The sequence below is a fragment of the Thermobia domestica genome, chromosome 10, assembly GCF_964235325.1.
Source record: "Thermobia domestica chromosome 10, izTheDome1.hap1.1, whole genome shotgun sequence".
NCBI classification, from domain to species: Eukaryota; Metazoa; Arthropoda; class Insecta; order Zygentoma; family Lepismatidae; genus Thermobia; species Thermobia domestica.
Window position 1 is genome coordinate 118,459,946 of NC_137463.1, and position 24,361 is coordinate 118,484,306.

General features: G+C 34.4%; 1 protein-coding gene and 1 long non-coding RNA gene across 7 annotated transcripts in view; one reads left to right on the forward strand and one right to left on the reverse strand.

The window, feature by feature from the left end:
- The window catches only part of LOC145662678 (uncharacterized), a 481,436-nt gene that overhangs the window by 380,175 nt on the left and 76,900 nt on the right, over positions 1 to 24,361 (forward strand). For all 6 annotated transcript variants that reach the window (XM_081728499.1, XM_081728500.1, XM_081728495.1 and 3 more), the window contains 2 exons: positions 20,307 to 20,386; positions 23,531 to 23,566. In XM_081728499.1, the coding sequence (XP_081584625.1) occupies positions 20,307 to 20,386; positions 23,531 to 23,566 (116 nt within the window). The remainder of the gene's footprint in view (positions 1 to 20,306; positions 20,387 to 23,530; positions 23,567 to 24,361) is intronic.
- Positions 1 to 24,361, reverse strand: part of LOC145662679 (uncharacterized) — a 199,594-nt gene that overhangs the window by 65,026 nt on the left and 110,207 nt on the right. The gene's annotated exons all lie outside the window — the stretch shown is intronic.

Consider the following 24,361-nt stretch of genomic DNA (forward strand, 5'->3'; position numbering starts at 1 on the left):
TAAATTCTGTCAGGATTGTTGTTACTTAGTCTGTTAGTTCTTGCATTATATTGTCCTTTCCCTTTCTGGCGCAAAAACGTGGACATTACGAAAAAAAAATATGGAAAAGAACTGCAAGCTTTCAAAATGTGGATATGGATAAGAATGGAGAGAATTCGTTTGGTCGAGCGAAAAACGAATGAGAGGGTGTTAGAAATGGTTTGGGAGAAAATAAAACTTTTAGATATATTGTTGAGAAGAGAAAGAGAAACAACTTGGGACATTGGCTAATAAGGAGATGTATCATGAGGGACGCCTACAGGGTGTGGAGGCAGGAAAGGAACATTATAGTTGATGGACAAAATCAAAACAGAAAATTCGTGCGTGAAGACGAAGAGGTTGGCGGAAGACCGTGGAGCGATCCGCCAATGATGGCAGAATATCTATGATATGATATGATGATTATTATTCCCCTTACTTCCTAGTAGCCTAAAGGTCGCAGGAATGTGTATCTGACATTCTCATCTTACACATTCTATTTAGTTACCCGTTAACCGTTCATATTATGAAAATTGTATTGTACCACTGAATATTTGACATATTCTTCTAAAATCGCCAGAATACTTAGACATCAGAGGATATGTTATCTAATATATTAGTCAGTATCTTTGAGGATAACCCTCTTGTTTTCGCTTTTAATCGTGTTTTGTCTACCTGTTAGACATTCTAATCCTGTTTTCTGGTAACAAACGACATTTCTATATCCTGTACTATGCTATTTTCTCTGTTCATCCACCTCTTCCGAAAAATGTTTCTCCATAACTTTCCTGAAAACTTTATTTTGAAAAAAGGGCACGGGGGCACAGTAGTAGAGCGCTTTCCTCTGGTGCGTGGGGTCCCTCGTTCGATCCCCGTCCAAGTAGTTTGTGGTGGACAACGTCGTGACCATAAATTTTCTCGGGGTACTCCCGTTGCCTCACACATCATCATTCCACCAATTATTTCATAATCATTCACTTGCTTTAATCATCGTCTCCCTTAGCCCAAAGAGCATAAACGTTAGACAAACTGAACGATTTCAATCCATTTTCACCCTCAGGCTGAGTTCACCAGCAAAGTACTCGTCTTTCGGAAAAGTATAATATAAAACAGCAAAATTCAGTGTTTTACATATTTATACTTACGCAAACGTCTGAAAATAGCGGAAGTATTCCGAGAAATGGATTCCTTTCGGTCATTTAACAACAAGTGGGTTTCATTTTGTATTGTGAAATTACAGTAGATGGCCAAAATATGAGTGAATATTCAAAGCATATGTGGTAGACCTATCACTTTCATATCGAAAAACCGGGAATGATAAATTTCCACTGTTTCTGGGTTTTAGTAAGATACTAGTTGAAATGCCCATTCTTCGCACGGGAGAATGGGTTTATAGAAAATATTTGAATCCTCTTAGAATACACATTGTAATGAAAGTGTAATAATAAAAACTCATTAGATACAATATTTTTAAGAGAAATTTTGAACCCCTCAGGATATGCTCTTTAATCAAACTAACATCATAAAAATTCTAGCTAATGGTAAGTATACTACTTTCTTAAATCCATTTTTAACGGATCAGCTTGTTTTCTTGTGATGCAGTCACAAATAACTGACAACGTCGATTTAGATGTGAAACAAGAAATAACAGAAAATATCTCCTTCCCCGTTAATACTGGAATTCTCGGAAACACTGGGAAATCGGTCTCTTTGCTTTTAATGACGAGTTTATATAGTGAGTTTCATCTTCCTACTTTAACAGGTTTGTGAGATAATGTTTATTTATTTATTTATCTTACATAAATGTTGAACCCTCTCTAGCCTCCTTGGCATACGCCCTTTTATCAAACTAACATGATAAATCCCAGCTTAGGGTAGGTACTAACAAAATTCATTTCAAATGTCAAGTTTTCTCGTGATGCAGGCACAGACAATAATGTCAATTTTAATATGAAGAAGGAAATTATAGAAAATGTCTCCATTTCACCGTTAAAACGAAACTTTCTAAAACAGTGAGACATATTGCCAGTTCTTTATAACGAAGAATTTAAATACCGAGTTTTAATCATCCTAACCTAATGGATTCGTGAGATAATGTATGTTTGGTAGACATATTGAAATCCCTCTACCCACCTAAGGATATGCTTTTGAATCAAAGTATTATGATAAAATCTTAGCTCAAGATAAGTACTAACTATGTTAAAAGTGCATTCAAACTGTTCAACCATTTTCCCGTAATACTATCACAAACAACAGGTAACATCGCTTTCCATGTGAAGAAATAAATTATAGAAAATACCCTCCTGAAATTTGAAATTTTCAAAAACGCTGGAGCAATAAAAACGCTTTTATTTTTAATGATAAGTGTATATATACCGAGATATATCTTTTTAATTTGATGGGCTCGTGCGATACTATATTCTTTTACATAAATTTTGAACCGAAACTGTCCCCTTAGGATATGCATTTTAATCAAAATAACATGGTAAAAACCCAACTCAGCATTGGTACTTACTATGTTCAAAAATTCATTTCAAACTGTTCAACTGTCTCCACGTGATTCGATCACAAGTAACACACAACATCATTTTCAATGTGAAGAAAGGAATTACAGATGCCCTCTGTCCATCGTTAAAATGGGAATTCTTAAAAAACGCCGGGACACGAGTTGAGTTGATTTGATTTTGAGTTTAACGTCCCTTTTCAGCAGCGAGGCTATATGAGACGTGGACCTACTAATTAACGTAGAATCCGAACCACGAGTCTACCTATTTTTATTTTTATTAATGAGGAGTCTACGTACCAATATTCATTTTCCTAACTTTACAGAGTTGATACACTGTATTTTTACATAATTATTATCCCCTCTTAGGATGCGCATTTTAATCAGAGTAATATGATAAAAATCCAAGTCGAAGTAGGTAATACTAAATCGAAAAATCAAAACAAACGGTTCAGCCATTTTCCCATGATTGAATCACAAACAAGATCAGTTTCATTTTTATAGAATAGACTAGTTGAAGTGTTCCTTCTTCTCACAGGAAGAATATTTTTATGGAAAACATGTGAGGCTCGTAATCCCTTTCGGCTTGTAATGAAAGTGTAAATATAGAAACTTTATAAGTTATTTTATATTTGGCATAAATTTTCAACCAACTAATCCCTTAAGATAGCCTTTTTACCAAAGTTTCATGATAAAGTATGTATGTTCAAAAATTCACTTCAAACTGTTGAACCGTTTCCCGTGACATGATCACAAACTTCAAGAAACATCGATTTCAATGTGAAGGAAGAAATTCTTGAAAATACAGGGTGCGGCAGAACCAACTAAGCAGTTTTAAGGAGCAATAAAAAGTAAATATGGATATAAAGAGAATTTTTTTTTTATTTTCTAAATTAGTACAATATACCGTTTTACATTCATTTAGTTTTGAAAATAATGTCCTCAAGATGGCGGCCATTAGCATCAATACATTGTTGTAGACGATCCCTGAAGTTTCGAGCCGCTCTTGCACACATATCGCGGGGTATGGCATTCACTTCGTCAACAATCCGCTGTTTTAACTCTGGTAGGGTGTGAGGACGGCTTTTGGAAACCTTTTCCTTCAGATATCCCCAAAGAAAGTAGTCACAAATGTTTAAATCTGGTGACCTCGCAGGCCACTCGACATCACCCCTCAAAGATCCTTGTGTAGAGATCACAGATCTGTTGTTTTCATAATAAGCGCGAACGGCAAAAACACGATGTGCACCGGTCCAGACCATATTACCTACTGAAATGGGGCCAACGACTGAACGAAGGCAGACCACGTGCAACCCCCCCCCCAACACACACACACACAGCTCTCGCGGTAATCGATAGAAACTGCTTAGTTGGTTCTGCCGCACCCTGTACCAACCTTCCCACTTAAAATGGTCATTTTCAAAAATGGGGAGAGAAGTATCCTTTTATTTTTTAATGAGAACTGTGTATATATAATCTTCGTAAGTTAAGGGGCTCAGAATATAGTGTATTTTTGGCTGAAATGTTAAGCCTCCGCTACCTCCTTAGGATACGTTCTTTACTTAAATTAACATGATAAATCCTTAGCTCAAGGAAGGTACTATCTCTGTTCCAAAATTCCTAGTCCGCGGGCCTAAACCCGACCCGGTCCGCGGGCCAGGCTTGGGCAGTAAATTTTTAAATATACAATCATATTTCTCGGGCCAATTCGGGTCTAACTTTGTAAATATACTGTACAATATTTATTGAACCATTCTTTCTGGAGAACTTTTAAAGCACAAATGCAAAATTAAACCTCTAATTGCTGTAGATAAAAATACAATTTTGCATTGATTATTAAGTTTCTGTAATTCGAGCTTAGTTCGGGCTCATTTGATTATCACACAAGCTCGGGCCTAAATGCTAAAACATATTTCGGACTTTAGGTCGGGCCTCACATTTTAAATTCAGGGTCAGGCCTGGACTAAAAATTCTGGCTCGTGCAGACCTCTAACATATATATGCTGGGGACGTTTAATTGATTACAGAAAAAGGCTACTCGCTATTACGATTTTTATCTTCTGCCAATCAATGTTAAAACTGGAATGGTTGATTTTTACCACTTTCGAATTGAATACAGGTTTAAGAGTGAAGATGGTATCTATTCTTAGAAAACCACTTCTCGCTATCACTTATCCTTTTCGCACTATGAAGAACTCCTTCGTGGCTAAGCGTTAGCGGACACTCCTTTAGCGTACGAGACCCGGGTTCGTTTCCCGGCCGGAGCTCATGTGGTTCGGATTCCACGGTAATCAGTAGGTTCCGTCTCATATAGCCTCGCTGCTGAAAGGGACGTTAAACTCGAAATCAACTCAACTCTATGTAGATCAATATTGAAATCGGAAGTCGTAGTGTATTTCTATCATTTCCGGTTTTAGTAGAGACTTAAGAATGCAAATGAAATGTATTCTTGCAACGCTTAACCGATTACAGGGAATTTTCTCTCTATTATCGTTTCTGCTCTATAGCAGTCGTCGTTAAAACCGGAAGTGGTTGATTTCTGCAACTTCCACTTTAGTAGAGATGTTACAATGGATAGAGAACATATTCTTGGGACGCTTAATTGATTACAAAAAACGTTTTCTCGTTACCTCTTACCGTTTTTTTTTTTCTTTATAACCATCAATGGTTGAATTCTGCCACTTCCGGTCTTAGTAGAGAGATTAAGAAAGAAATAAAATATTCCTAGGACGTTTAATTGCGGAGAGACGTTTCTCGCTATCTGTTACTGTTTTCTCTCTAACGATCAACGTTAAAACCGGAAGTGATTGATTTCTGCCACTTCCATTTTGGTTGAGATGTTAGAATGGATATAGAACATATTCTTGAGATGCTTAATTGATTACAGAAAACGGCTTCTCGCTATCTACTACGATTTACGTTCTATGCTGATCGACGTTAAAACTGGAAGTGATTGATTTCCGCCACTTCCGATTTCAGTAGAAAAGCTAGAGTTGAGTTTCCCTCTTATAATACGTATTTCAATCAAAGTGAATTATAAAAATATCATCTATATCGATCCAAGTATTATTATTTTTTTTCAGAATTCATTTCAAATGGTTCAATGTTTCAATGTCCACATTGAAACAAGACTGACAAACTCGAAGTCATTTTTATAAATTCTTGAATTGGGGAAAATTTAGAAATTGCCCCTTTTCTCTCTTTAAAAGCGGAATTCTCCGGAAACGCTGTGTTCACTCTTTTGGAATAAGGAATTCATATACGAAGTCTCATAACCCTAACATGTCTCAAATCTTAATGATTTTCGAGATGTGGTAATCTTAATATGACAGTTCATCCCTCGCCATTTTTCCTTCCGTTCTAAGAGAAGCATTTAGAAAGGCTGAAACACGTATTTAATTATTTTAAATGAAAAGTCTAAATACCAAATTTTATGACTCGAACTTTAACCCAGGTTCAGCACGATCGGGGAATTACTCCGGGGATTTTCGTAGCTCCGGGAGGAATTTCCTCTGGAGCATCTCCTGAAATCATCAGTGATCCATTCATCATACGTAGTTCTTTACCCTCATCCTTTAGAAATAGTCTTCAATATATATATTTTTTCTCCTACCATTTTTAATACTCTTTCATTTGATACCGTATTTACCAACCTAATTTTGAACATTCTTTTGTAGCATCACATTTCGAAGCCTTTCATTCTTTAATTTTTCTTTTAGAATCTGTGCATCTCATCCGGACACCACCACACTCCATACGTATGTTTCAATGTAACCTATGTACACAATTAGATATAAGCTCCAGAGTTTGATAAAACTAGTTATAGTGACTACGAAAATTTGTTTCCATAATTACTGCACCAAAAATATATCTAATATTGATGGCGTCCTCACTTAATACATCTTAACAGCATACATGTGCAGATCTGGCCACCAAAAAAATGGTATTTACGTACTGGGTCATTGTCCTTAACAACACGTACATATTATAGTGGAAATAAGCACTTTCTTCAGTTCTTTGTCGGTATTTCCGATCAAAAGCTTTCCCGTTCTGTTCTCCGAATCTGTTTTTCTTGTAACACCTTGTTAGCCTCAGCTATTCTGGATTTTACATCTTGTTTACACCTATTACCGCCCGTTCGTTACTTTATTCCATAAGTAACAAATCTCGTGCACCTCTTCCGCCAGGTGATCTATTAGGTTGGTGCAAGTGAAATGTCCACATAGCTGCGTCAGTTCCAAAAGTCAACAAAATTAAAAATATAATATTTGGTTAGTCAAAAAAGTACAATTTAGCCAACAATTGGACCCCACGTCTAAAGAAGTCTGGAGTCCGCGATGCGAAGAATTCTTCATCCGCATGCTGCACCGCCTGATCATCAGGGAAGGTTTTCCTTGCTAAGAAGTAATCGAGGTACCAGAAGATGTGGTATTCAGGATGTATTGGGGCAATACGGTGAATGAAGAAGTTTTTCATGCCCTGCAATACCAGAACAGCCATCGTCGTCCTTTGCGCAATATGTGGGTGAACATTGTCCTGCAACATGTGGACACTATTTCCGTTAACAATTGCTGACTACTTGCGGAGAATTTTGCGATACATTTCCTAGAGTTCAGCACGGGAACGATCTGCATTGGTGGTTTCATTACGACAGGGAAAGGCAGTGGCACGAATTATCACTTGCACCATAGACCACAGCACACCTGCAACAGTAACTTCCGTGGGTGAAAATGTGGTTTACAAAAGCTCTGGACGTTCATTCCGATCCAACCATTGTCCTGATCATTTACGATTGTCATAATAGGTCCATTTTTCATCTGAAGTGACAACCCGAGGCAGGAAGCTTCCCGTTATTCTTTACACTTAGAGAACTTCACACTTTCAGACAGCAATTTTTGTTTCCCAGTGTCCACTCATGTGGGAACCATGACTCCAACTTTTACACCTTACAAATTGCACAGAGCCTCCGAACGACAATGACATCTTGTATGCATAATTCGTCTGCAATGGCACGAATACTTTTCGAAAGGTTCTGCTTCTACGGTGTGCCTGAGAAGCTTATTCAAGTATGATGTTGGTCGGCGTCTGCTGGACTTATTTTACAATGCTGTGTCACTGAAATGAAATTTGACAAACCAATGACGAATGGAGCATGGTCGAATGAACTATTAATGTCTTTTGCGGCTTGCTGAGCATAATGTCTCAGTTTAAATTCGTAAAGAAAAATCACTTCCAGTTGTATCCTGAATGATGCACTTTCATTTAACCCTGTTCAACAATGCACTGTCTCCTGATTAACTGGGAATTCAAGCCTGTTTGTTAGACATGTACAAAGTCCGTAACGTTAGCCGCATGACCTTAGTCCACCTCTGTGCTGTGTTGCTGAGGTAAGTTTTCCACCAGACGTCGAAGTAGGCAATCCGACCCAAAATAATATTTTGATGCTCATTTTTCTTATAATTTACTTCACCTTATTTTTAAAAGTTGCGAAATAGTCCCTATATAGTTTGTAATGAAACGAAATCTTTAGTTTAGCTTGCTGTAGGAAATAGGTAGGGATGGTAAATCCAAGTGAATGATCTTTGGAATTAGGAAGTAGAAGGAAATCAGAAAATCCCAAAACTTACTGACATGGTGGTGTTCACATTTGCAGGGTCTGGAATCGATTCAAGAAACCCTTCTTGACAAATCCAACAAACTGAGGTACCCTTTTTCACCTTAAGGTCGTCGATAAAAGGATAAAAGGATAAACAGATTAGAAACTTGTTGAAGAGTTAGAAATATTTCAGATATGAGTAACTTTAGCCTCATATTGCTTAAAGTTACGAAATTCAAGAGTTCAAATAATGGTTCGGATCCCACTTTTAGGTTCGAGATTCCTTAAAACATGTAGATTGTCAGACAAAAATATTGTCAAGAAAAATGTTCCCAATCAGTAATCCAGTAGCTTCGCTTTCTATTAGACACGCTATTCATCTGAACAGGTACGTTATACTAGGGCTACCATATATCAGCATTTATGTGGAAATATCCACATTTTGAGAATAAAACTTTCTGTCGGCATACATTTTCCGAATTTCCCTGAGTTGTCCGCTTTTTCCAAGCTTAAGGTTTTGTTAATTTTATTTCAGACATTTTACATGTTAATATATGTTTAACTATTTGTATTCAAAGAAGGAATTGTTGAAAAGAACCAGATCTACTGAAAAATATGATAGGCAAAGTCAAGATGATGTTGTATAAGTACTCTTACTTAATTAATTTTCATATATTTCAATATATTTTTCATACTTTTGAAAGCAAACTTGAAAGTAACACCTAATCCTTACCATTCTTGTATCGAAAGTTAATGTTTACATAATGAGTTGGCCAGATGAAAGTGTATCGGCATTTTGACATTTCAGAGCATGATAACGATACGGTAGACTAGGTATTAAAATGTATCTTTATATGATACACTATGTGCTGGACATGTTATGCACGAGGACTACCGGTAAAGTTTTTGAGATATGAAGTTTTGGGACATCATACCTTTATTCTAGCTATTACATTTTTTGAAAGTAGTCTCCCTGACATTGCACACAAAGTCTCTTTTCTCCTAGACCAACCTTCGTTCTTTTCAGACGTAGGCAGCATCTTTAGGGAGAAAGAGGGAGGGAAATTAATCGTAACGAAGTTTCTCCTTCGCCAAGGTAAATAGAGAGAAGTCGCACGGTGCCAGATCAAGGGCTGTATGGTGGATGCATAACAAGTTTAACAGTACTAGTCCCGACGAATTTAACGGTTTTGTTGCAGAATGGGTCGATAGGTTGTCGTGGTGTAATATGATTCCCTTCTAACCGGTTCTCAACCGCCATTCTGGAATCCGAAGAACATTTCTGGTAGAGAAACACTCGTGTATCATCTGGTGGTAACTATCCGTTGATTTTTTTTATTGATAAGTCCTACCAAGAACAAGATTTTTTGATATCATAAAAATTTCCTCTCTGCACTTTGCTGTTGGTTCGGTCGCAAAATTATCCGGGCGACTCTTGTATCCTTAGTGTAAATACTTCCATTTAGAACACCTGGCATATCATATATTTGTTTACGTCTTATACACTACGTGCTGAACATGTTAAGACTCTGAACGGGTAATATAATCCTTCTTCAATATCAATGGCCTCCGTGTTTAAAAAGGACGTTGTCTCCAATTAAATTAAAATTTGACTTGGTCAATAAAAAACGCAATCTGGGAAGATCAGGCATGTCTATCTCAATTGAATTAGTTCTCTTATTTTTTCTGGATCTGGAGAAATAAACTTAAAAGATTAAATACAGCTTTCAGCCTAGTATAATCATTACAGAAGAAAAAATGTTAGCTTTTGCTTCTGAAACAAACATATGGAAAATTAGGATAATATCTATAAAAGAATTACGTAACTACTTGAACACACGGAAGTAATATTTGTTATTATTATTATTATTATTATTATTATTATTATTATTATTATTATTATTATTATTATTATTATTATTATTATTATTATTATTATTAAAGAAAAATATAAACCATGTAAAAATATTATATATATAAAACGCTTTTTTTTTACAATTTTTTTAGAGTTTGAGTAATTTGTGGTCAATTTAATATCGTCAGATTTCGTAACAATGGATTACAATCTATCAGATTGAGTTCCATATTCATTGAAGCGATATTAACCTTCTTTTCGTTGTTTGGTAACAAACTAATTAACACAAAATGATATTTACATTTAAAAAAAAAAAAAAAGCTATGGGCGTGTCCAAGAGGTGAAAGCTTCAATATGAAGCACTAATAAATCAACACGTATATCTTAATACTTTTAGAAGAATTCAATATTTAATGCTCTTGCTAGACTAAAGTTATTGTTTTGGCTTATTTTACTTTTTTTGTTTCTACGTGTAATGCATTTATATTGTGTTCACATATAGACAATAATAGATGGCGAGCTATTCTGGGTTTGATTACAGGGAGAACACAGAATTTTCTGAATTAGTCCAACATTATAACAGATAATTCGAGAGTTACTCGTAGTTAACACGAAACGAATTGCGGTGCAGAAAGACAGAAATAATAGCATTGAGGGCGCATTACCTAGCTGAGTGTGCGTCAAATGTACGCCTTCATGTGCTGTAACGCAACGAAACGTAAGCTTATTACGTGTTGCTTACAAAAGTAACCTAGCCTATATATGGAAGAAGTTCTGAGTGAGTGAGTGAGTAACTGCCTGACCAATGCCCACGTGGGGGAAAATACAGGTGGCAATCCTTATATTAAAATGTTCATGTGGCCCCAGATAGCGTAGTCGTTACTGCTCTCATCTTTGGTGTGAGCAGCCGTGGGTACGATTCCCGGTGGGGTCATTCGGTCGAAAAAGTGTAAAAGCTTTTTCAGGCCAGCGATCCTGAGTGGGGTTTTCCTGAGTTTTCCTCATTCACACCAGGCAAATGCCGGGCTTAGGCTGCTTCCTTTCTTTTCCTTGGATAGTGATCGCCGATGGACGTTATCTCTCATACGTTACTTGCCAACATAGCCATAGATGTGAAAAGCCTAAAAATCTAAATTCTAAATCCTTAAAATGTTAATATCCTCGAAATCCTTAAGGTTAGAGACACAAAATTTGGTATGTGGAATTCTCATGTAAATAATAACACACGTGTTCGATATTTTTTTTTATTTGGCCTAGAAGTGAAGAAACTGGGATGGACAGGAAAAAAGGGGTGATAATAAGATGCCTATGACTCGGAATCCCTTAACGTTAGAAATATGAAAATTGGTATTTTAATTTTCTATTTAAAGGAATTAAATATGTGTTTCATCATTTTTTTATATATCCTAGAACAGAAGAAAAAATGTGAGAAGAAAAAGGAGTGGGGGATTGAAATTATTACAATAAGATATACATATATATATCGGAATCAATTAAGATTGATAAGACATGAAATTTGATGTTTTGGACTTTTAATCTAACATAATTAAACAGAAATGTAATCATTTTTATATGTTTGACTTATAATATCAGGAAAAGGGGTGAAGTGCTTCCTTAAGATGCCCATATGAGGCGATCGAATTTTTATTAAACTTCGAGTTCAGACGAATTCTATAGGAAGATACAGAAGGAAGAAGTAAACTATTGCCCACACTAACATGTGGGAAAGCAGATGTTAGTATTTATATGTATGAAGCTTAGATTTTTATCATTCTATCTTTTCTTGGTCAAACATTGCATTTTCGTTTCAAAGATAAAGGATGCCTCTACGATCGTATGGCTCAGAACAAATATTTTCCAATTGACATGGAGCCCAGGTAAACAAAAGCACGTAGCTGTGAGTGGACTGGAATCTTCACTCTTGATTCTTTGGTGTGTTACATTTCATGACATTGTTAAGTCCGCTAGAAGGAGTTTAAATAAAATACGAGACTGAAAAACAATAAATTCTTTTGAAGTGTGTAATGTATCTGTAAAAGTAAAAACATTTCATTATTTGATACAATACATCTATTTTAAAATAGAAATACACACACTTAAAATATAATAGATTAGTATTTTTAACAGTAGATCAGCTCGGAGAGTCAAGAAAATGTCTATTTTTGGTATCGACTACATAGATTCATCCTATCCTTTTATGATATAAATAAATAAATAATCAAAATGCAATATCCTCTCTTCTCTAGACAACTGGCTTCCTGTCAAGATTTTAAATTGTAAAGGATTACGTTGTAATTAATATTTTAATTTTATCACCTAAATATTTAGGAAATTTGGTATAGCCTCTTTAATATATTTGTAATGAAGTCACGTAACATGAAACTGATTATATGTCAGGAGAAATGTTGGTCCTCGTTAGAAGTAGCTTTATCATCATTCTCTACTTTGTTGTTATCAGCATTTTTACATTTGCTGTCAGTGCTGTTATAGACCTTCCCAGTAGACATTACATTTACGTAGATTCTTCTATTGTGTCGATTGCGAAGGATTCATGCTACGGTGAGAGCTATTTCCTTGATAGACTGAGAGCAAAATAGTTTTATACGTTGAATTTACAATACCAGTTCGATTTGATTAATTTTACTTATTTTATCGTAGTATATACTTAGTAGAACTTGTTACTATTTACTACAATGATAATTCAAATAATTAGACACTATTTTGATCACTTAGGAGCACTATATATCCAAATAATTGATAATTACTTCTCAGCAATTCAATACACTTCTAACTTATATGGCGTCTTCTTGAATTATATTATACTTATTTATAAACAAACCGTTGGTAACAGAAACAATGAATAAACACAACATTTACCTCTAGTGGTAGCAACATATATTTTTTAATCGAGATTAGTTATACAGGTAACATTTCTTTTTGTTCTTCTAACTCGTAGCTATTGCCAGATAAAATAACATCTCTGCCCAACATATTAAATAAAATAAAAGTAATAAATACAAGTTTTCGTTGTAAATTTGTCAAATCTATATATTAATAGCGTTGTCTGTGAACAAAAAATTTCAGATACAAATTGAAAGTGACTATGTTTGTGACTCTTAATCTCTTGAACCACCCGACGGATCTCGATCAAATTTTTAACGTAGAAGCAGTTCTTGCCTGTGAGTGTTTTTAGGTATTCACTTTGACGGTAGAACGTAGCGGAGGGGGAATTATAAAAATTAAATAAAACTTAATAACTCTTGTACCAAAAGATCAATTTCGATCACATTTTCAACATAGATTACGTTAGTGCCTGGGATGGATTTTACCATTTCACTTTGACGGAACAACATAGGGGATGGGGAGGAGAGGGAAATATACAAAAATCAATAAATATAAAAATAAAAGTGACCATGTTCGTGAATTAATAATTGCGATCGATCTCAATCAAATTTTCAACATATATGAAGTTCGAACCTGAGAAGTTTTTCATTATTTCATTTTGATGGTAGAAGTTAGGAGGGGAGGAGAGGAGAGGAGAGGAGAGGAGAGGAAGGTAAATATATGAAAATGCATAAAACTTAATAACTCTTGAACTACCTCGATCAAACTTTCAACATAGATAAGGTTCGGACCTGGGATGTTTTCGTCATTTTATTTTGACGGTACAATGTAGGGAAGGGGAAGGGGGACATATATGTAAAATAAAGAAAAATAAAAGTGACTGTCTTTGTGACTTCATCACGCTTAAATCACCTAACCGATCTTAATCAAATTATCAACATAGATGAGGTTCGGACCTGCGGGGAGGGGGGTTATCACATCCTTTTGACGGTAGAACTTAGGGTAGGAGGAGAAGACGGGAGAGAGATATAAAGATAATAAAACTTAATAACTCTTGAACCCCTGACCGTCCTCGATCAAATTTTCAACATAGATGACATTCAAGCCTGGAATTTTTTTATTTGTATTTTTAATATTTTCACTTTGACGGTAGAACCTAGGGGAGGGGAGGGAAAGGGGAGATTAACATATGAAAATAAACAGAACTTAACTCTTGAACCACTCAACCGATGTCGATCAAATTTTCAACATACGTGACATTCGGGCCTTGTCTTGCGTTTGCGCAGGACGTGCGGGTTTGCTAGTATCCATGAATTAGTGGTTGCACTCAATTCCTTGAGATCAATTTCAGCGCGACCGTACTGTCTTTAAACGATTGAATTGAGTGCAACAGTTCGATCTGGTGCGATCAGTAACGGGAAATCATCATACTTTTGCTACGTAATACTAATGATCCTCCTGTGATTCTTGTCTGGTAAAGAATGTTTAGGGAAATGTAGACTAGCCGGGATACGTATCTATCACATAGAGGAATCTAAAAATTGATTAGAGGTGTGCCATTCTATTCCCGTCCCTTGTCTATGATAATCTAATCCAAGCCAATTTAATGGAAAGACGACAGATGATATATGAAATAATATCAAAATTGTAGTTTCAAAATCTCGTACATTGGAGACATTTAATCGTTTACTGATAAGTACATCTTTAGACTATTTTCAAGATGCCCTGCATGTTAACAAGGATTCACAGAGTGTTTGTCAAATAAATATCAATGGTTATCTAACACTACCTTAATATTAAAGAGTATGATCGTCAAGATCAGCAGCCCTTCCTGCTGGTCTAGTAACAAGTGTGCGCGCCATTAGTGCACGAGTTCGATTCCCCTGAACTTCAACCAATCAACCAACACATCATCTTAGAAGCGACTCTCTTGAATTTTAGGAAATAGGGTCATGCAGAACACATCAATATGAAAGAGACAGTTCCGAAAATGTATCAATGAAGCTCTGAAAAATAATCATCCAAAAGAACAAAATAATGTCTGATACAATTTTAATCTTATTTGGTATACATATATTAGTATATAATATGGCCGTGATTCAGTTGACTTAGATTCGAAATTAATATTCTTAAGATGGCAGTCATAGCTGTTACCCAACTTAGGGTTTCAGAAATATTATCTATTATTTATTTTATTCCATGTACTGTTTTGTTAGGTAAAAATAATATGTGTCTTCACCTCACTCATAAAAAATTTACAAAGCATTCCAATTTATATATTACTTTTCAAGTTCAGTAATATTGAAGGAATGTTTGGAACAAATAGACAAGACTTCTAAAATATATTTGCCCGACTATGTTACTAAAAACCTTGTCAAGGATCTGGCTTCTTGACATTGCAAGAAGTCAGAGTGACTGCATCGGAGGAATATCAATTGATGAATGCAAGTAAATATATATATATATATATATATATATGCGTGTGTGTGTGTGATATGATAATTATTCAGTCAAGTTGATTTTAAGTTTAACGTCTCTTTCAGCAGCGAGACTATATGAGACGGGACCTACTGATTAACGTGGAATCCGAACTATATGAGCTCCTGCCGGGAATTGAATCCGGTTCTCCCACACCAAACATAACTATTCAAGAGTTAGGCATATCCCCAATCCTTATTATTAACGTATTCCATCACTTTAGCTTCTTAATTTCCATTTTTTGATTCATCTGTTTGAATCACCGGCGAAAAAACTGGCCACTCAATCTCTGTTGTAATGTCTTGATGTTTCATAGAGAAGTAATTAAGACCTGTCTTCTGATAAAATGTTCAGACAAAATTACTGAAATACGATATATATATATATATATATATATATATATATATATATATATATATATATATACAACGATAACGTTGTATGTAATATTAACAATCTGTGCCAATTTACAGAAAGGGATCAGAGGCGAATTATTTGAGCAGTATTGTGTATAAAGAAAAAGAAAGACATATAGAAATTTCGAGACATTATTTTTGTAATCGGTAACTAAAAAGAGAGTTGTTACTATAGCAACGTCGTAAATAAATGTACATGTACGTAGACATCTTGTAGAGAAGAGTTATAATAATATGTATAAAGGTGTAGATATCTTGTTGTATATGCAGAAAGTTGATTATGTACGCTTCTCATGGTTTAGTATTAAAACCCAGCTAAGAAAGTGTTAAAACGTTTTGAATTATTTTGAAGATTACTAAAATACGAATCAGGACATACCCTTACAAATTGGTGCCTCACCACCGGGAGTTATATAAGTATTGTTTTGAAGGATAGTAAAAACGGCAAGCTTTCAACGCGACCTTAATATTACTATATTGCGAAGTGGAAAAGTAATTCATCGAAATATGGCCATCAGTACAACAAGTAATAATATAATTGGTGAACAGAGTGTGTATCCTGAATTGACTCCTAGTGAAAATTTGACTGACATTTTAAAAGACTTGGCCCAACAAATAAGAAACCAGTCCGAACAAATAAGAAACCAGTCTGAGCAAATAAGGAACAAGTTCGAGCAAATTAAGGATCAAGTACGAAAAGGTGATGATTTAGCCCAACAAATGAGGGACCAGTCCGAGCAAATGAGGAACCAGTCAGAGCAAATTCAACAGTTTGAAGAAAAATTGGACCAGAAGATAATACAGTTAGCGAATGATTTTGATGAAAAAATAGTGAAGTTGAATCAATGCAATGAAGACAGATGGGATCGTGTTCAACATCAGTTAAATCAGATGAACCAACATGTAGTGGAAAATTTTGAGAAGTATGAAGAGAAAATAGAAAAAGTAGTACAAAGGAACACAGAAATTCAAGAGTCAATGGATGTTCTAGAATCAACGATTAATGCCCATGAAAATCATATTAAATTACTGCGAGACGAAGTAAATTTCATCAAGGAAAGATGTATTCCCGGAACTCCATTTCAGGATAACGGCTGCACGAATCATCCTACAGCCACAGGTTGGGTACCTGATCGTCCTCCCAGAACAACTTTAGAACTTGATGGATCTTCGAGTGGTGCAGAGAGTAGTGAAAGAGAAGGAAGAGTGAGGCAAACATCCAGGCGCAAACACATCTCCAATAGAGGTATGAAGACGTACACAGGTAAACAGTTGCGATTCAGCGAAGTTAAGTCGCTTACAAAATTTAGTGGCGTGCCAGAAGATATACCCGCTGGGGCATTTCTCGAAAAATTTCAGGATGAATGTGAGCTCATGGGTGTAGATGAGTCTCAGTTTTTAAAATTATTACCGCACATCTTGTTACCACCCTGCTTAACATGGTTTAAAGCTATTAGAGGTAGTCTTCATACATATTCAGATTTTAAGAATGCTCTTCTATCAAATTATGAAAACGATTTTATGGTAGCGAATAGAGATGCTGTTTTGCGAACGAAGCATTACAATCCAAAATTACACCGGAGTATTACTGAATTTGTAGTATCTACATATCATGAGTTAAGATCATTAAATCCAAACCATCCGGAATCCCGAATTATAGCTTCCATTAGGATCTTATTGCCATTTAGAATACAACAGTTGTTAATGTCGGCACAGTGCATTAACTTCAACCATTTAATTATGCTCATTCAGAGTTATGAGAGTCAGTCTGCAATTCAGAATAATAATAAAATGCAGGATAGAGGTCAGGGTAATTATGTACGTAATCAGACACAATATGCTTCTGTTCGTAATGTAGATATACAACCTGAAAATGATTCTAATGTTCGTAGTTTCAATAATAGAATGAGTAGTTATAATGGTACCGGAAATCATACACAACCTAATTATAGAAATGAAGCTAAGAATTTCAGGAATAACAACAGGAATTTCAGTAGAAGTAATAGTTATCGCAGATTTTCACAAAATCAATTTGCAGATGGCAGGAATTTTGTAAACAGGAATCAAAATATGGTATCATCCTATGAGAGACAAGAACGTACACAAGATTGTGCCATACAATGTTGCTTAAATGAACCCTTCGAACGTATAACGAACTGTCAAAAAGGCGTCCGACAGATTTGTATTAAATTGACCTTTGCTTACGTCTATGGTTAATATGTTCTTCAGTCTATTTATTATTAAATGTATGTTGAAAACATATGCAATTATAAGATGAGTTAAGAAAGTGATAAAATTAATTTATGGCAATTAACTAAAAATACTATTGATTTGTTCCTTATAGTTTTGTTGCAATTTCCTTTTATAGCGTTAATTGAGGAAATGTTAATTTGTGTTTCATAAGAAATTATATAAAAGCTTTATTGTAATACAAGAATATACTGAGTTTGACAATTTGTTTTCTCCAAGAAACATATATTTAAGCTATTCTTGTTTTCGTATTTTTATTCTATTCGAATTTCATGCGAATATTATAAATATTTAAAAATAAAAGATCATAATTTTAATGTAAACGTATGAAGGCAATGACAGACTTATATAAAATAGATGCACCTTATTATATAGAAAGAATAAGAATAATGAATATTGAATTTCTTAATTTTTCAAAGTTTATTAATGTATTAAATGATAATCATCAATGTGTTTATCTGTTCTAATTTTGTTGCCTTCTGACCCTGCTAATATTTAATATTACGAAGATCTTTGTTTGTAAATAATGTTGTTTGTATATGAAGGAATAGTTAATTTGTACCCTAGAAGGAAACTATCAGTTAGGTTTAATTTTTGAATAGCCTTATTCATGATAATTATAATTCGTCGTTATTAATATTGAGATATATTGACAAATATAAAAAAATGTGTTATGTTATAATATATTATATATATAAATGGAAAAGTAGAATATGTGTATTAAAGTTGATATTAAATATACGAGGGCTATTCAAAGGGTAAATGTTTCATGATATTTAACCCAGGGTTTTTTCCTTCATAGTAGAACTATTATGGAAGTCCCGTCCGAGCGACATCTACAACGATAACGTTGTATGTAATATTAACAATCTGTGCCAATTTACAGAAAGTGACCAGAGGCAAATTATTTGAGCAGTATTGTGTATAAAGAAAAAGAAAGACATATAGAGATTTCGAGACATTATTTTTGTAATCGGTAACTAAAAAGAGAGTTGTTACTATAGCAATGTCGTAAATAAATGTACATGTACGTATACATCTTGTAGAGAAGAGTTATAATAATATGTATAAAGGTGTAGACATCTTGTTGTATATGCAGAAAGTTGATTATGTACGCTTCTCATGGTTTAGTATTAAAACCCAGCTAAGAAAGTGTTAAAACGTTTTGAATTATTTTGAAGATTACTAAAATACGAACCAGGACATACCCTTACATATATATATATATATATATATATATATATATATTCTGTTTCATGTGTAAATATAAAAATTCTAAGGAAGTCTAAGAAAGGCTCCAGAATCCATCTTTGCATACGACCTTGTGTTCATCACAGAAGCCCATAAACGATACTCGTAAATCACAACTGGGTTAATATCACAAACCTGAACTCACAAAACCATCGTGTACAAAATAAAACAGAGGAAATACTTATTTGGAGTTCTTAAAAACCTCAGGTGTAAAGTGTTGATAAATTTTGTAGAAAAAAAATCTAATAAATAATGTATTTACCTAGGTATTGTTTATCAAGTCATCAATATTTTGCTGATTGTAATACAAGCTAAAAGTTTCTCTTCATCTGTGTACTACCAGTTTGTAATGACATTTCCTGCATGAAAATAAAATGATATTTTTCTAATCAATAATATCGTGTGTTGATTATGATGAGAACTCTAAGCTTTTAACTGACCATTTTAGAAACCTATCTTTTTCTTTCTCTTATTGGTACCAGGCCGTGCCATGGAATTATCAAATAGTGTGACCAGAAGAATATTATTCTATTTCCGTTAAACACATTTCCAATAATTATTTCTCTTTGGTTCTTTCGAAGCAACTAAACCCATTTATGAAAATTTCACCTTGAAAATATTTCAATTAAATCAATAGTATAATTTTGATTGCCTTTATTTCACGCATATGTAGTGGGTAAAAAAAGTTGATTTCTCATATTTGTTCATGTTTCCTATTAAACGCTTTCATCATAAGTTTGTTTCCAGATTTTCCAGCCTATTTTGTCCTCTAAGAATTAACGCCCATTTTCATACCTATACTATACAAAGGGCAGAATCATGATTTAATGCAATCTTACTTTCATTGATATAATGAAATTGGTAACATAAAACTATAATGAAGTCGACGAATGCCACTTATACAAAACAGTGTTAAGAAGTTATTTAAACTGCAAATTAGATAAGTTACTTTTGAGCTTTAATACTTATTTTTATATTTGAACAGTCTCCGAAAAAGAAGTATGCTTAAAAATGAATTTTAACTATGGTAGATTTCGCTTAAACTAATGCAGAGGGTACCGAGCAAACTAAGATTCTTTTGTTTCTATTTTGCAGGCCAAATCTTCCAGAAAGCCCTCCTGATTCAGGATCTGAACCTCCTTATTCACCTCCTGATCCAGGATCACATTCACCTCGTAAGTACTAGCAGCTTTCGTCCTCTATTAAATAATATTTAGTAAATTATTATGAAGATTGTTACGTAGCATGTTGGAAGTCTTAATGTAAAAAACAATAAAAGTCACAAAATGATGACACGTAAGTGAAGTAACCGTGGTGATAAAGTTGTCAATTACCAAAATTACAATTCCAATCAAACTGCAATGATTTATTAAGTTACTTTCCCATATCTTCCATTCAAGTTTAAAAATAAAATTACAAATAAATAGAATCTCGCAAAATAACACGTTAATAATAACAAAAAAGTTCAGCGTAGAACTATTTTTTTTACATATACTGGTATATTTGTATGTATGTGTATAATGTTATTTTTAGCTAGTATTATCTAAATTGTAAGATTGATTTTACAATTAGTATATTAAAGTATATAAGATGAAATTTAAAACAACACATTGTTGTATTAACGAAACAAAATGATAAAATGTTTTAAAATCTCTGCGAAATAGTTATAATTTATTGTCTGATTTATAAAACTTAGTACTGTGCAGAAGGTGTGTACAAATAACAATCATTACAATATTACAAATATAAAGATAAAAAAATAGTTTACTAAGGAAAGAACAAAAGAAGAATATAAGGTTAATTTATGTGAATTCGCAAATAGTAACCAATATTTCTAGGGATAACTGATTTTTTGGCACGATAAGCTAGAATGTGATGCTCATTTTATCTTTAATTAAGAAACAAAAAAATCAAACTACACGAAAACAAAGATATTATGTGTCAACCCCTAGGTTTCAGAAGAGTTTCAAAATAACTTAGGTTGGTTTGTGATATTTCCGGTTTTACAAATAGTGGACAGCTTAAAGTGGAAATGGAATATATTTTTGGGACGCTTAATTAATTACAGAAAGCCGCTTCTTTGCTATCTACTACGGTTTTTGTTCTATGGCAATCAATGTTAAAATCGGAAGTGGCTGATTTCCGTCACTTCCGGTTTGAATAGATGCTGAAGTGAAAAGTTGGTACATATTCTTCAAACGCTAAATCGATTCCAAAAATCTGTTTCTCGTTATCTGTTATATTTTTTGTTCTATGTAGATCAATATTAAAACCGGAAGTTGTAGTGAATTTCAACAACTTCCAATTTTAGTAGAGAGTTGAGGATGGAGACGTTATCTTTTTGAAACACTTAATCGATTGCAGAAAATAGCATCTCTCTATCTATTAGCGTTTTTACGTTATAATGATCAACGTTATAACCGGAAATGATTAATTTCTACAACTTCTTGCTTGAGTGTCGGGTCAAAAACAAACTTGGTTTAGCTTTTGATTTCCTAAATTCTGACCAAATTTAGTGATGATTGGTCAAGTAACTCTCGATATCTTTTGTCTCCCAGACGGACAGATGGACGTAATTAATATATAAGGAGTTTTGGTAAACCAATATTCTTAAAAAGAATAATAAAAGTGGGCACCTATATTGCTGAAGTTATGTATGAATATACATACAATGAAGTTAGCTAATTACGGTATTAACATTATCAGCCGTTGAAGAGTTTTATAGTGTAGCACTGAAGATTATTGTTACATCCTTATAAAGTTTCCTTGTGACCACAAGGAAAGAATACTCTTTCAAACAATAGAATAATTATCAAAATTGGTGCACCTTTGCCGTAGTCGTAAGTGATCATACACAAAATATTAGTGGTACAAGCTATTAGCCATTGAGAAGTTTCACAGTATAGCTCTGAACACTATCGTTATATCCTTATAAAGTTTACATGGAACCACAAAGAAAGAATAGTCTTTCAGACAAAGAAGAATTATCAAAATTTATGCACCTTTGTCACAGTTATGAATGATCATATACAAAATATTAGCGATAAATACTATCAGCCATTGAAGAGTATTATGGTCTAGCTGTGAAGACAATCCTTAGATCCTTATGAAGTTTACGTGGAGCTACAAGAAAAAACATACTCTTTCAAATATTTTTTTTTAAAAAATCATCAAAATTGGTGCATCTATGTCAACGTTATGCATAACATGCGCTTATTAAAGTCGGTAAAGTCGGCAACTGTCAGCCATTAAGAAATTTCATGATCTAGTTCCAAAGATAACATAGTCACACAAACACACACACAAAAAAGTTCTGTGCACCGGACTATGTATTTCGTTACACCGAATCCAAATTTCGAAACTTTAGGTCGATCGACCGTCTCAATATTTTTTTTGGGGGGGGGCGAAAAACTATAGCGATTTTGGATAGGGAGAATACACGTAACACAGCCCTAAAAATAAATGTTCCGTGCAGCGTACTCCAGGGCATTGATTCGATGTATTTTGTTACACAGAATGCAAATTTCGAATCCCCAAGACAATTGACCATGTCAATTTTGTTTCATGGGCGAAAAACGTACATGAATTCTCCCTGTCCAAAGTCGCTAGAGTTTTTCACCCATCGGGAAAATTGATACGGTCGATTGTCTTATGGTTTCGAAATTTGGATTCTGTATAACAAAATACATCGAATCCATACGCTGGGGTCCACTGCACAGAACTTTGTGTTTTTGTGTGGCTGTCGTACGTGTCTTCTCCCTATTCAAAATTGCTAGTTTTTCGCCCCCCCCCCCCCAAAAAAAAACTGGACACACTCGATTGTCTTGGAGTATCGAAATTTGGATTCTGCGTAACAAAATATATCGAATCCATACCCTGGGGTCCGATGCACAGAAATTTTAGTTTTCTATGTGTGTGTGTCTGTGGCTGTGAAATTATTATATCCTAGTAGAAGTTATACAAGAACACACACACACACATATATATATATATATATATATATTGAGATTCTTTTTTTAAGTCGGTTACAGAATACAAATATACCAGCAATATAAAAAGCATTCAATAATAATAACAATAAAAATGAAGTACAATATAAATACAGCATGGGAATAAACGCAGCACAGTATTTTCTTTTTTCTTTTCTTTCTTTTTTTTTTTTTTTTTTTTGAGTAATAACATATGATTTATAAAATTAACCAACTATAGTTATTTTTTAAAAAAAGGCTTTACCCAATACATTTGTCCAATTTGTTTATAGTATAATTAATATGTATTACACATAATCTAAATAATGGTGACTTCTTAATATATTTCAGTTTTAGGAAAGCTACAAATCACCAACTATCTGTTTCGTAAGTTTACTTGTATTGCATTTAATCGTATTTATTGTGAAATAATAATAATAATATGTTATACCTGTAAATAGTGTGATTTATCTTAATAGAAAATAGTTGCTGAAATATTTTTTTCATTTAACATTAAATTCTGATAGTCAATAAATTATCGATAAAATATGGCGATTTAAAAAATAGAAATGTCTCATTAATGTACCGGATGGTCCATAAGTCTTAGTACAGTGGATTATTTTGGAATGATTAAAGCAAATCTGACTAGCGGAGGGCGAACTTGGGTAAAGAAGCTACCGATTAATGCATGCGTGGTGAATGGCGGCCAATTTGATGGCCGCCATCTTGGATCCAGTTTATTTTTTCAAATGGAAAGGTAGGCGTGTGACACATCAATTAACAGGTTTCTTCAGGGGAATGCAGTCCCGCAAGCAGAAATGCGTTATAATGTCCCGTTCCAAAGTTATGGTGCCCCAAAGTTCCACCTACAGGATGTGCTCCACATGTTGCCTGTCCATTGCAACACACAAACGGAGTCTCTTAATCCAATCCTGAACCCGTAACAACACAGTCGGGGTGATGCTTTCACAGGCGTCCTGAATACGTCCTTGTATGTGTGCAACATCCCGAATCTTCTCCTGATACATCAGGTGGTTTAAATGTCCCCATAAAAAATCCAAGGGAGTCAGGTCCGGCGACCGGACTAGCCACTCCACAGGGCCTCGGCAACCGATTCAACGTCAAGGAAAATGCAGATCCAAGCATTCCCGCACAGGCAGTGCATAGTGTGGTGGGGCACCA